The following is a 13,998-nucleotide window of genomic DNA, read 5'->3' as shown; positions in this document are numbered from 1 at the left end:
GTCGTTATAACACGGGTGTTCTGTTTCAAACACCAGCATATGTGCCACCTTACGAGTTACCAAGGACGTTACTTTGTGGGTATAATTATTATAATTTTGTTTTACTTTTTTAAGTGTGACTGATAATTTGGACAACCCATTTGTGATCACGGGGAGGACCTTTGGGCCCATTACCGCTGGGTTGGATGCCGGTGCGCTAACCAAGTGTGCTACAGCGCCGATAATGTTATACAATCGTAATAAGGTTTCTAAATAACTTTATAAAATTATTAATCTTTGTAAATGCAATAATACATATTCAATTAATTAGTTTTTTTACAGCAGTTATTGCACTGTAATACGGCGCACGCATAAAAAACATCATGGCGCATGGGTTAAATGTATTGCGCAAGTGAATATAAAACTGGCGCATGGGTTAAATGTATTGCGCAAGTGAATACGGTTTTGTGGGTCTGTGTCGGGAGTGGATTTTTAACTTTAGCTCACAATAAAAGTTTACAGTATTTTTTATTTAAATTTATTTAATTGGCTGTTACCGGAGCTAGAATCCAAATTCAAGTCTCCGGCTTTCTAGCGGTAATCAGTTTGCCAACGAAACACACCCAAACTTTAACTGAACAGCGCTTAAAGTGAGTGAACAGAAAGAATTTGGTGTTCGTATAGTATTATTTGTAAGTTTAATAACATTGCCACTGCCCCGGAAGTCTTTATTTCTGCACATTTTCTGCTAGGTGGCGCTAACTTCTTATTCGTTGCCATTTATGGGATGTATTCGCTTATTTACTGACAAATTTCTTTTTTATTATTAATTGTACTGCTGCAAAATATATTTTTTCCAGAAATATTTTGTTTCCATGATGATGCGTGGTGGGCACGATTTACTTTTAACGTTTTAGTTTAATCTACATATGCCGTTATAACACTTGTTTAGTGAAGTTATTTGGTTTGGGAAATTTTTCATCACGCACGTCTTGTTGGGTATTTCCTTCTGATTCAAACAGAGATCACCTTGTAGAGTGTAGACGTAGGATTTTCGAAACCCGAGATTATTAACAATGACATTTTTCGTGTATATCCTCTATCCTGGCATCACCGAAACCGGGCTACCGACCGATACGTTTTTTTGATCAAGGAGTTACAGGTGAAGTGGATTTTTTTTTTATAAATTTATGCTTTCTATATGTACTTCATGTACTCTTCGTGTGTGTGCAAACGTATAAGTTACATATATCTGTGGAACGAAAATATTTACTCCCATTAGCGTAGCCTATATGCTATTGTGATAGAAAGTATTTTGTGGTCAGTTTCAGTGGCATTATTTTCCAATAGTTTCAGAGCCGCCTGTGGCCAATAAGTTGATCTGGAGACGCAGTACAAGGTAGTTGGGTTAATTTTAATTTTGGCGGACGAAAAATGGCGAATTATGCATGAAGAATAAAATCACGTGACAGCGACCTGACGTCAGATGATAGGGAAGGACGACATTTGATCATGTTGTAAAACATCGATAATTTCGGCCAACAGAGAGCTGGTTCATGAGAATTGCCCAAGGCTTAAATTATCTTTCAGTCGCGCGAGATAAGTTCTGGTAGTTGTGTTGACAATGCTCTATTAGTCTATTTTAAAATATTTTACTTGGTTTTGTCACGTGACGTCACATCAACCCTCTTGTCAAGTGTTGTGGGTTTATACTTCATTTATCGCTTTTCTGTCGTAGTCTGATCAGTGGGGACACCGAAGAGCAACTTACTGGTGCAATATCTGAATATTAAAATCCCGCGAAACTTTTATGATCGTATAGAGTCATAGACATATGGCCGAAAGCTTATCAAGAAGTCAGCCACAGTGACAAATACATACAAACCTAATTTGATTCATAATAACAAGTACGAAAAAATGTATTCCAATTAAAACTTCTTAAGTCGAGTGTTATGGCTATGTTTACAGCAACACGCAAACTTTTATTTTTACGAGTTCATGGTGTTCATTTTTAGAAAACGATGACTGGCCCAATTCGGGTACCAACAATTAGCCAAAACATTAACAAATTGGCCTTCTTTACATTCGTTTTTTATTTTAGTAACACGCCAATGCATTTGTTTCACTTTTCCATCGTTAAAATTGTTTTTATGCGTATAGTTCCTTTCATTTGCTAAATATGTGCATTTCCGCATGTCCGCTGTGTTATTTTTCATACAAAATGGCGCCCTGCAGCCTGACGTAACAGTAGGTTTGTTAAACGTAACAATGAATCAGGTAAAAACACGTTTTTTCTGGCTTTGCATTGTGGGTAATTTTTTTCAGTTGGGAGGGAATTTAGTTTACAGAAGCTGAGAAGCAAGAGTTTTTATTTTAGTAACACGTCAATACATTTTTTTCACTTTTCCATCGTTAAAATTGTTCTATGCGTATAGTTCCTTTCATTTGCTAAATATGTGCATTTCCGCATGTCCGCTGTGTTATTTTCATACAAAATGGCGCCCTGCTGCCTGACGTAACAGTAGGTATGTTGAACGTAACAATGAATCAGGTAAAAACACGTTTTTCTGGCTTTGCATTGTGGGTAATTTTTTCAGTTAGGAGGGAATTTAGTTTACAGAAGTTGAGAAGCAAGAGTTATTGAATGTGTATGCTGTAAAATAATGTCGTCCGTGTCAAGTTTTTATAATTTAATTACCGATTCTTCCGTGAGTAGTCCAAGTGATGGTGAAGTGGAATCCGTTCATGCCGACTCGTTTGTTTTAGAAAGGTATTTGAATTTGCTGTATATCGAATGCGATTGTTCAGACTCGGTATCACCATTTGTACCTGTTTCCACATTGCATAAGTTTTCTTTTTATTACAGAGATTTAGAAGAAGAAGATTTCAATGAAGTAGTAAGTGAAGATTCAGAAGTGTTAAGTGAAGATAATGAAAATGTTCTTAATTGTACACAAAATAATGTACATTTATTAGGACGAGAACGTAACAGGTACCTTACCTACTACGAGTACTATCTAGTACTGTATTTGTAGTCTGTTGGGCAATCCTTTAGCTGGTGATTAGTAAAATTGTTAGTGTTAAAATGTTCCTTAGGTCTCGCACTGACATGGTGATACCCACTATATAATATTTTTAAAAAAATGTGTCTTTAATTTTTAGTACTAAAACTGAACTTTTATAATGCGCAAAAAGCCAGTTGAATTTTGGTGACATAGGCTATATAATTATATATTATAGACTATATTAGTTTCTCTACTTAAAAAACTTTTGCACAAGTCTGCTTTTCCCCTTTTTCATAATATATAACTAAGTAGCTCTCCAATGTTTTTATGATTTTGAAGGAAAAAACAGATGCTCCGAGATGTTGTCAAGAATTTTACAACAAGCATTGAAAGGTTACAAAACAAAACTGTTTTAAATTTATGTTTTTTATTTGTTAAATTGTTGTATGTATACAGTGGCACATGCAGGGGGAGTGGAATTAAGGGGACCAGCCCCCCTTTTTGATATCAATAAATGGTAACAATTCCCTTCAACCATTACAGAAATATAAATTCGCATTCGCGTAATGTGTCCATATGTAATGTGTTAGCTTACTGTGCGTCTTTGGATACTTTAACTTAATTCCAGATAGGTCTAGATAAGATGCCGACGAATTGACATATTAATATGTTTGGGCTCAACAAGCATCCGGTGTAAAATTCCAGAACTCGTTGTTGATTCAAACACACCAGCTTGTGCACTCGTCTGTTAAACGATGCTACGTTACACGTCCGCGAACTCGCCCCCCCCTGTTAAACGATGCTACGTTACACGGCCGCGAACTCGCCCCCTGTTAAACGATGCTACGCTACACCGCAGCGAACTCGTCGTTCGTTAAACGATGCTACGCTACACCGCCGCGAACTCGTCTTTCGTTAAACGATGCTACCTTACACGGCCGCGAACTCGCCCCCTGTTAAACGATGCTACGCTACACCGCCGCGAACTCGTCTTTCGTTAAACGATGCTACCTTACACGGCCGCGAACTCGCCCCCTGTTAAACGATGCTACGCTACACCGCCGCGAACTCGTCTTTCGTTAAACGGTGCTACGTTACACGGCGCGAACTCGTCCCCGGTTAAACGATGCTACGCTACACCGGCGCGAACTCGTCTTTCGTTAAACGATGCTACCTTACACGGCCGCGAACTCGCCCCCTGTTAAACGATGCTACGTTACACGGCGCGAACTCGTCCCCGGTTAAACGATGCTACGCTACACCGCCGCGAACTCGTCTTTCGTTAAACGATGCTACCTTACACGGCCGCGAACTCGCCCCCTGTTAAATGATGCCACGTTACACGGCGCGAACTCGTCCCCGGTTAAACGATGCTACGCTACACCGCCGCGAACTCGTCTTTCGTTAAACGATGCTACCTTACACGGCCGCGAACTCGCCCCCTGTTAAACGATGCTACGCTACACCGCCGCGAACTCGTCTTTCGTTAAACGATGCTACGTTACACGGCGTGAACTCGTCCCCGGTTAAACGATGCTACGTTACACTGCGTGAACTCGTCCCCGGTTAAACGATGCTACGTTACACGGCGCGAACTCGTCCCCGGTTAAACGATGCTACGCTACACCGCCGCGAACTCGTCTTTCGTTAAACGATGCTACGTTACACGGCGTGAACTCGTCTTTCGTTAAACGATGCTACGTTACACGGCGTGAACTCGTCCCCTGTTAAACGATGCTACGTTACACGGCGTGAACTCGTCCCTGGTTAAACGATGCTACGTTACACGGCGTGAACTCGACCCGGTTAAACGATGCTACGTTACACGGCGTGAACTCGTCCCCGGTTAAACGATGCTACGTTATACGGCGTGAACTCGTCCCGATTAAACGATGCTACGTTACACTGCGTGAACTCGTCCCCGGTTAAACGATGCTACGTTACACGGCGCGAACTCGTCCCCGGTTAAACGATGCTACGCTACACCGCCGCGAACTCGTCTTTCGTTAAACGATGCTACGTTACACGGCGTGAACTCGTCTTTCGTTAAACGATGCTACGTTACACGGCGTGAACTCGTCCCCTGTTAAACGATGCTACGTTACACGGCGTGAACTCGTCCCTGGTTAAACGATGCTACGTTACACGGCGTGAACTCGACCCGGTTAAACGATGCTACGTTACACGGCGTGAACTCGTCCCCGGTTAAACGATGCTACGTTATACGGCGTGAACTCGTCCCCGATTAAACGATGCTACGTTACACGGCGTGAACTCGTCCCCGATTAAACGATGCTACGTTACACGGCGTGAACTCGTCCCCGGTTAAACGATGCTACGTTACACGGCGTGAACTCGTCCCCGATTAAACGATGCTACGTTACACGGCGTGAACTTGTCCCCGGTTAAACGATGCTACGTTATACGGCGTGAACTCGTCCCTGGTTAAACAATGCTACGTTACACGGCGTGAACTCGTCCCGGTTAAACGATGCTACGCTACACCGCGCGAACTCGTCTTTCGTTAAACGATGCTACGTTACACGGCGTGAACTCGTCTTTCGTTAAACGATGCTACGTTACACGGCGTGAACTCGTCCCCGGTTAAACGATGGTAAGTTCCACGGCGTGAACTCGTTCCCGGTTAAACGATGCTACGTTACACCGCCGCGAACTCGTCTTTCGTTAAACGATGCTACGTTACACGGCGTGAACTCGTCCCCGGTTAAACGATGCTACGTTACACGGCGTGAACTCGTCCCCCGTTAAACGATTCTACATTAAACGTCCCAGTCCCCGAACTCGTCCCCGGTTAAACGATCGATCTCGTCCCTCGTTAAACGATGGTAGGTTACAGGTCCGCCAACTGGTCCCCAGTTAAAATATGATACTTGACACGGCCGCGAACTCGTCCTAGGTTAAAATATGCTACGTTACACAGCCGCCAACTCCTCCCTGGTTAAACGATCCTGAGAGGCCGCGAACTCGTCCCCCCCACCCCCCCCTCTTTATTTCCGTCTGGGTGCGCCACTGTATGTATATTCTAATTCAATATTTATTATTCCATAGCCATGGCTTTGCAATAAGTGTACTTGCCTCGTGGCTAAAGCAGGTTGGGTTTAAGACTGAGTCTGGAAGTTCAATTATTTATATCTAACATTCTAATGTTATATACATTGTCTATGGGCATCTAGTTTATTAAGAAGAATATCTAAATGTGCAACATAGTATATACTACTGCAATACGAATATTATCTGAGCATTGCAAATTAATGTATAGGCAGTAAATCAGTTTAATACTATGTTTTTCCTTTTAATAATTAATATCAACCCTGCATCATGGTTGGTTAATAAACAATAATTTCTCTTTACAGGATATTTAGTGATCAGCCAACCTGTTCTGGAACCAGCTCGAAGTATGTGTTTAAATATTTAGTTATATTCTTGTTTGTGATGTAATAATCGTAATAGGTTATCAAAGGTATTATGGTGCAAATAATCGTTACATTATCCACGATGAACATGCATAAAAATTGCACCAATGTTTCATCTGTTTATACCAATTAAGACACGTCTTTTTAACAATATATATTGATATATTATATTCTTTTTATTAAAATGGGTATTATTGTCCACAAGCAAACCCAATAAAGCTCGAGTTTTTAACGCATTTTTGAATCACCTACTTTATTTGTGCAATAGTTTGTTATGTTACATATGCTATGTTTCAGTGCAACTTCTTCCCCATTATCAACCAAAAGTAGTACACCGTTATCCACCAAAAGTAGTACAATATTAAAAACTGGAAAGATTTCGAAATCTGGCAGGTAAGATGATATTTTTCAAATGTATGTGTATTTCTGATAATCTGATTATAAAAGTTAATTAAGGTTCTAAATTTCTGGGTTGAACCAAAAGTTTTAACTTTTTTTTAAGTGTTTTATATTTTAAGTATAAATGGACCAAAAAAGCAACACTTATCGCAATTTATTCTTTTGCATTCCATCTAAAGTGTAACCGATGGGTAGGCTAATCTTTAGTAAAACCAGTAAAATCAGTTACTAGTGAAAATTTGAATGTCAAAATGTTTCTTAGGCCTTACTGGTTAATGATGCCGGCACCTAATTTTAAGGCAATTCGCCTATGATCCACAATTCCTATCCGTTTATGGAATGGTACATCCTTAACATACACATTAAATTATTTTTATCTCAGTAAGTGCTAGAGGCAACCTGCAATGCAATGCTTGTTAAGTTTGGCTGCAATGTTGTGTTTACTGAAAGTGCAAAAATCAAAACCTAAATATTTCTATTATTATTTTAAGTGTGTCTGCTGGCTTTATGATTTTGTGTTCACAGACTAATCTTTTTTCATTCCAGACGCCAAAGAAAATGTCCCTACTGCTCCAAAATGTTTTATAATGTAACAACACACTATAACAATCACCATAAAGATTTGCCAAAAAGCAAGCTTCTCTATGACTCTGAGTTAAAACTTCAAAAACAGGGAAACTATAAAGATTTTAATGGATATGAGTGCAGCATATGTCACCTTGTAGTAAAGTGTTTAAAAAGGCACTGCATTAAAGCTCATCCAGACATTGATATAAAAGGCACTCAGTTTCAAAATATGTTGGTCGATTGCAATACTGAAACTTCACAGTACAACAAAATTTTATTAATGTACGAGAGACATTTACAAGATATTGGGGTTGGAAAAAGAAATCCAGTCAATGCAGATACAGCTAAAACATATATGAATCAGGTTAAAAAGATGATTCAAAATCCTAGTGAAATACAAGACCCCAAGCGCATTTTTATCAATATTGAAAAGAGCATTGTTGGTGATGGCCGAGATGGAACAAAATATGCGTACCTGGCTACATTAAAAAACTTTTTGGAGTTTGTAGACTTGGAATATCCAATGTACATGAGTGAGAGTGTTCATAAACTAATAAAGTACACAGTTTCTTGGTTGAGTCGACAAAGAGCACGGAAAGAAAAAAGGCAAAACATTGTCAAACAGCACTCTAGAAAAAAGTTGAGTGGTTTGCCACAGCCCTACCGGGCAATTTTAGAGTATGAGCAAAATCATGGAATGACCATAGCTGAGTTACGCAGAAGTGAAGTTGGCAGTTTGTCGAAATCAGAAGTTCAAGAATTATGTGGTGATGTTTTTTTAAGAGTCGTTTGTCGAGCTGGTTGTCGACCATCTGTGCTAACCGGAGTCACAATCGAAGAGTTAGATTCAGCAGAAAAAACATCGAAAGGAAATTATAGTATATACGTTAAAGACCAAAAGTTAAAAAATGAACATGCCTGTTTAGTGCTAAGTGTTGAGGAATTGCACGATATGAGGACTACCTCAAATCATTTATGGGCAACAAAAAAACAAAAATCAACCAAGTTAGATAAAGTGTTTCCTTCAATAAGTTGTAACAGAAAAATGGAGTCAACAGAATTTAATAGATATTGGAAGAAAACAAGCAGTCAAGTATTTCATTCAACAAACAAGGATATAACAGTAACAGATGTCCGGAAGTTAATTACGATGGTTGCAAGTAAACAATCGAAATCCGCTCAAATTGCCATTGCTAGGTCTAAAGGTCACTCAATTGCTGTAGCTCATAAGGTGTATGACATTTCGCATCCGCATGAGCTTGTGGAACAGGGTCGTACAACATTGCAACAGTTAGCAAATGGTTAGAATTCATCCATATTTATAACATACATAAATGCCATATTTCTTTAATTTATTATAAAGCCACATTTCATAAATAATCCTTTTATTAACAACTAAAAATAACATAAACGTTGTAGCTTTCCAAATTCCTTATATTAAAATTATTTTGCAGATGAAAAGTGTAATGAGCATGATTCTAGTTCAGCTGAGGAAGAGAGAGGTGCTGGACTGCCTGATCCCAATTCTGCTGAGGAAGAGAGAGGTGCTGGACTGCCTGATCCCAATTCTGCTGAGGAAGAGAGAGGTGCTGGACTGCCTGATCCCAATTCTGCTGAGGAAGAAAGAGGTGTTACACTGACTGATTCTGATCCGACTGCGGTAGATAAAGAGACTGATCTTGTGTGTGCTGACTTAAGTAAGTTATGTTGTACTTTTACTTTGTATATTTAAATGAGTAGTTTAAATTCTGGACTTAATTTTTACATAACATAAACGTCAAGCAGGTAACTGTTTTTTATGTGAAAATGAAATGCTGACATTTATTTTGCAGATAAAGATGAAAAGTTTATTCGGGTTGCATTTTCGGATGATGCTGAAGTAATAGATATTTACCGTGTGCGGGATTTAAAAACAAAAAATGGGAAACGCATCAAGCAGTTTAATGAAATTAAGATGGAAGAAGAATGCAAAGCGAGGTGGCCCGCAGACAACCTTTTTTATCCAGCTCGACGTGTTGTGACAACTTGTGAGTGGTATTTATGGATAATTTGTCTGTTTTATTTTGCATATACATTTAAATGTATGCTCATATCTTGTCTGTTTTTTTAACACATGCTTTTCTATCTTTTGCATGTTTACTCATTTGAATTTAATTTTAGTGGTTCAGGTTTTGTCTTTGTTCACCTGATTAATAGTTGTCCCTTTTAACACAAAGTATTCTTTTTTATTAACGTCTTCAGATATACTTAACTATGTATTATTTTACAGGGTCCCCATGCAAACAAGTGCGTTCTGATGATGAGTTTGTAGCTGAATCTCCATTTAAGCGAAAAAGAAAGAAGAAGCTGTTATATTAATTGCCTTGTTTAATTTACTGTATAAAGACTAGACTGTATATTTTACTGCATTGTTTTTACGATTGGGATTATACACTGGAGCCTGACTGACATTGTTTTTTTCAATATGATGTGATACTAATATTATACAAATTTAAGTTGCATATAACCAATATTTGGTTGCTCTAATCAATATTTATAAACTAATTGATAGTAACTTAGGTTTATAAACTAGGTAATGTTTGCGGACCAGTTTGCTTTTTGAATTTATAATGATGAATGTTTTTTCGTTTGTCTGGTTAACTCACAGCAATATTAATGCCCCTCTTCTGAGTAATCGTCAAATTAGCAAAAACGCTACTATCAGTCATGCTCTAGTATGGGTTGTATAATTCTACCGCCTTGTATTTTTAGAGATTTCTTCGACTATATTTCTACCTCATGCTTTTAATGCATCCATTAACCATATTTGTACCGCATTGTGTTTTATGGGGTCCATAGACTATATTTGTACTGTATTGTGTTTTAATGGGTCCGTAGACTATATTTGTACTGAATTGTGTTTTTTAATGGGTCCATAGACTATATTTGTACTGTATTTTGTTTTATTGGGTCCCTATATTCTACTGTATTGTGTTTTAATGGGTCCATAGACTATATTTGTACTGTATTGTGTTTTAATGGGTCCATAGACTATATTTGTACTGTATTGTGTTTTTTAATGGGTCCATAGACTATATTTGTACTGTATTGTGTGTTTTAATGGGTCCATAGACTATATTTGTACTGTATTGTGTTTTTTAATGGGTCCATAGACTATATTTGTACTGTATTGTGTGTTTTAATGGGTCCATAGACTATATTTCTACTGTATTGTGTTTTAATGGGTCCATAGACTATATTTCTACTGCATTGTGTTTTAATGGGTCCATAGACTATATTTGTACTGTATTGTGTTTTTTAATGGGTCCATAGACTATATTTGTACTGTATTTTGTTTTATTGGGTCCATAGACTATATTTGTACTGTATTGTGTGTTTTAATGGCTCCGTAGACTATATTTCTACTGTATTGTGTTTTAATGGGTCCATAGACTATATTTGTACCGCATTGTGTTTTATGGGGTCCATAGATTATATTTCTACTGTATTGTTTTTATGGGGTCCGTAGACTATATTTGTACTGCATTGTGTTTTTTTAATGGGTCCATAGACTATATTTGTACTGTATTGTGTTTTTTTAATGGGTCCATAGACTATATTTGTACTGTATTGTGTTTTAATGGGTCCGTAGACTATATTTGTACTGCATTGTGTTTTTTTAATGGGTCCATAGACTATATTTGTACTGTATTGTGTTTTTTTAATGGGTCCATAGACTATATTTGTACTGTATTGTGTTTTAATGGGTCCATAGATTATATTTCTACCGCATTGTGTTTTAATGGGTCCATAGACTATATTTGTACTGCATTGTTTTTTAATGGGTCCATAGACTATATTTCTACTGTATTGTGTTTTATTGGGTCCATAGACTATATTTCTACTGTATTGTGTTTTAATGGGTCCATAGACTATATTTCTATTATATTGTATTGAAGTGTATATAATAATGTGCTTTTATAGGTTCATAAACTGTTAAATTGACTTTCGTTTCAACAATAAAGCTGAATACATGACTAGCTCGTTGATTAACTATCATAATATACACATTGTTGTGCGTGAGTTGTGTAACTCTTTTTCATTATTTTTATTCAGTAAAACTGCATTTTAGCTCCATGCTGCCACTAACGGTTGGTAATTTGGTTGTTAAAAATATAGGTATTAGGTTTCCGGAACCTAATAATGTGTTCCAAAATTAGGTTTCTAACCATAAACGTCTCTCGGTAAAATGTTTCTGAAAAAAAGTATTATGTTTCTAACCGTTACATAGGTAAAACCGCGAGTATGTGATTCAATGGCTTGTTTTTGTCCGGATTGTTTGGATATGAGAAAGTATATCCACGCGGAAGAGGCAAAATGGAAACCGAATGACAACCGGTACGTTGATTGATTATATACTCTCTCTGGTACGACATTTTAACAGTGCACATATAAACAATACGGCGAACTTTAAGATGTAAATTACTACATATGCCAAATGTATACTGGTTTATGATAAATTGTGTAAAACGGAAGCTATGTAGTGCAAACAGTTTGGTCCTGAAATTTGAGACTATACTGTGTGTTGGTATTTCAATATATGGCCACTGCTGTAAGGCGTTATTTTGTTCATGGAAAACAAAAGGCCAAGAATTCGTGTTTGATTAATTAAGCGTGGAAAACCCGGATGTAACACTACACGCTGTATGGTTATGACTTATTTTAAATACGTTTGCAGGTGCCGGATGATTCGTTATAAACCACACGAAGCGTGTGCTGTGTTAAACGCCAATACAATAAGAAGGAAGTTCTATTTTGTTGGCGATTCTTTGATACGAAACACGTTCCTTGGTCTAATGATATCTTTAAGTGGTCGAACTGAAGATGGAGCAATGAAAAGATGCATAACTAAAAAAAGCAAAGTAAGGATAACATTAATTCGTTATAATACTGTTACGTTTGATAACGGGGGTTTGGTCCGGGACGCTGCTTTAACGGCCAATCGCGGGGCCCGACTGCTGTAGTCTGTTGTAAGCTACACTGATCACGACTTAACTATAAAAACATGTAATTTAATAAAAACTGAATAAAAACGAATGACATTAAAATACACACTAAACTGTTAAACCACATAAACCACAACTAGATACCACAACAACTCGATACAACAAAAACTCGATACGGCTTTCACTGGATAAAACAGTTCACAATTAATACAACCTTTCGTCAACACGGTACAACAAGAACTCCCAGATACACCCAAAACTAGAAAGAGGAAAAGCGCGTAAAGCGCGACACGTGACAAGCAGCAATTAGTCCATCGGCAATAACAGCAACAAAGGGAACACGCGGGAACGTTAAAACAATTGCGGGAAACAAGTCGTGCGTGAATAACAGTGATAAGGAAAGCAAAATACTAGGTCAAATAGTGATAAGGAAAACACAAAAGAACACAAATAGTGAGAAGAAACACATTCAAAACTAAACTAACAAACAATACAAATATTACGTAAATAACAATAAAAACAGTGCGCGTGTCAATAAACTAAGTGCTAAACCCACGACATTACAATACGGATGTTCTCTTTCGAACACCTCGTACCCGCTTACAAGTTATACCACGTACATACCTTACTTTATGCTCGTGTGACGAGGGTGTCCCGTTTCCCCCCACCCTACTATAGAGATACAATTTTTGACAAACTGTTCATACAGAATCTGTGTCGTGGAAATCTACAGTTCATGTTATACGACTGTCTTGTTGAGACGGCCCAATCTACTGATGACGTCAGTAATACGTCATTATGCAATGGCGGGCATCGAAATTTTGACGTGGAATTCAAACCATATTTAGAAAGCAAATATTCAAACGAGTTCTACAGTTTGGTGAAAGGTCTTCTTCATCGAAATGAGACTTACATTACTGTTGGTATCGGTAAGGATAGAATTATTTACTTTATGTCTCTTCAAACGCAGTAGGACGTCTCATAAAAGTGTAACAACAAAGAGGCATAATATATAGCGACAGAACGACAATCGTTACAATATAGTAAGGTGGTGTAAGATGGGACATGACTTTATTCATCTTTCTCTTCTCATTTGGTGGTAAACAAAGAATATTTACAGATTATAACTGTAGCCACATGACTCGAGAACTTTCTTAATTGTTTAATACAAGCCTTATTTGGTTATGTAGCAAATTAATAGTTCCAAATAATCACGACAACTTATTTTCCAGGTGTTCTGGACCACTGTGACGTGAACAAAGTAATTAACCAATTTCTTAACCCAGCGCTAATGCTGCTCAAACAAGAAAAGGCAAAGTGGCCCAAAATTACGTGGGTGCTGCCTTTAAAAGCGGGGGTAATAAGCCCTTGGAAGTATTGGGGGTTGTGTAACGTTGAAGACGGTTTAAATAGTTTTTCAGCGAGAATGAGAAACTTTCTGGACATAAATGAAATAAAGACGTTTGATTTTAGAAAGTTAACTACATTTGTTTATAGTTACGACGGGACGCATTGTGGCATGGGAGTTAACATTATGAAAGCGCAAATTTGGTTAAATTATATGGCGACTGTTTTATAAAAAAATAGGTTTTTATAGAGACAGGTTTTGTAAGTTGGCAAATCGCTTTT

General features: G+C 37.7%; 2 protein-coding genes across 4 annotated transcripts; both read left to right on the top strand.

Annotated features, from left to right (window-relative positions):
• Positions 1–564: 564 nt before the first annotated feature.
• Positions 565–11,400, top strand: LOC149724980 (uncharacterized). 3 transcript variants are annotated; one of them, XM_089892624.1, is made up of 10 exons: positions 565–1,141; positions 1,330–2,749; positions 2,846–2,971; positions 3,324–3,377; positions 6,359–6,400; positions 6,716–6,811; positions 7,364–8,685; positions 8,839–9,081; positions 9,217–9,411; positions 9,654–11,400. In XM_089892624.1, the coding sequence occupies exons 2-10, from the start codon at positions 2,643–2,645 to the stop codon at positions 9,740–9,742; spliced, it is 2,274 nt and encodes a 757-aa protein (XP_089748750.1). In that variant the 5' UTR covers positions 565–1,141; positions 1,330–2,642; the 3' UTR covers positions 9,743–11,400. The 3 variants fall into 3 exon arrangements, with proteins under 3 accessions (XP_089748750.1, XP_089748751.1, XP_089748749.1); XM_089892625.1 differs by lacking the exon at positions 1,330–2,749; XM_089892623.1 differs by lacking the exon at positions 565–1,141 and having other exon boundaries at positions 2,495–2,971.
• Positions 11,401–11,511: 111 nt separating this feature from the next.
• Positions 11,512–13,948, top strand: LOC149724979 (uncharacterized). The gene is made up of 4 exons (XM_089892410.1): positions 11,512–11,761; positions 12,102–12,285; positions 13,079–13,298; positions 13,602–13,948. The coding sequence occupies exons 1-4, from the start codon at positions 11,679–11,681 to the stop codon at positions 13,946–13,948; spliced, it is 834 nt and encodes a 277-aa protein (XP_089748536.1). The 5' UTR covers positions 11,512–11,678.
• The last annotated feature ends 50 nt before the right edge of the window (positions 13,949–13,998 follow it).

This window comes from Ciona robusta, chromosome 14 (genome assembly GCF_009617815.1).
Source record: "Ciona robusta chromosome 14, ASM961781v2".
NCBI classification, from domain to species: domain Eukaryota; kingdom Metazoa; phylum Chordata; class Ascidiacea; order Phlebobranchia; family Cionidae; genus Ciona; species Ciona robusta.
This window is presented reverse-complemented; position numbering and strand designations above follow the sequence as displayed.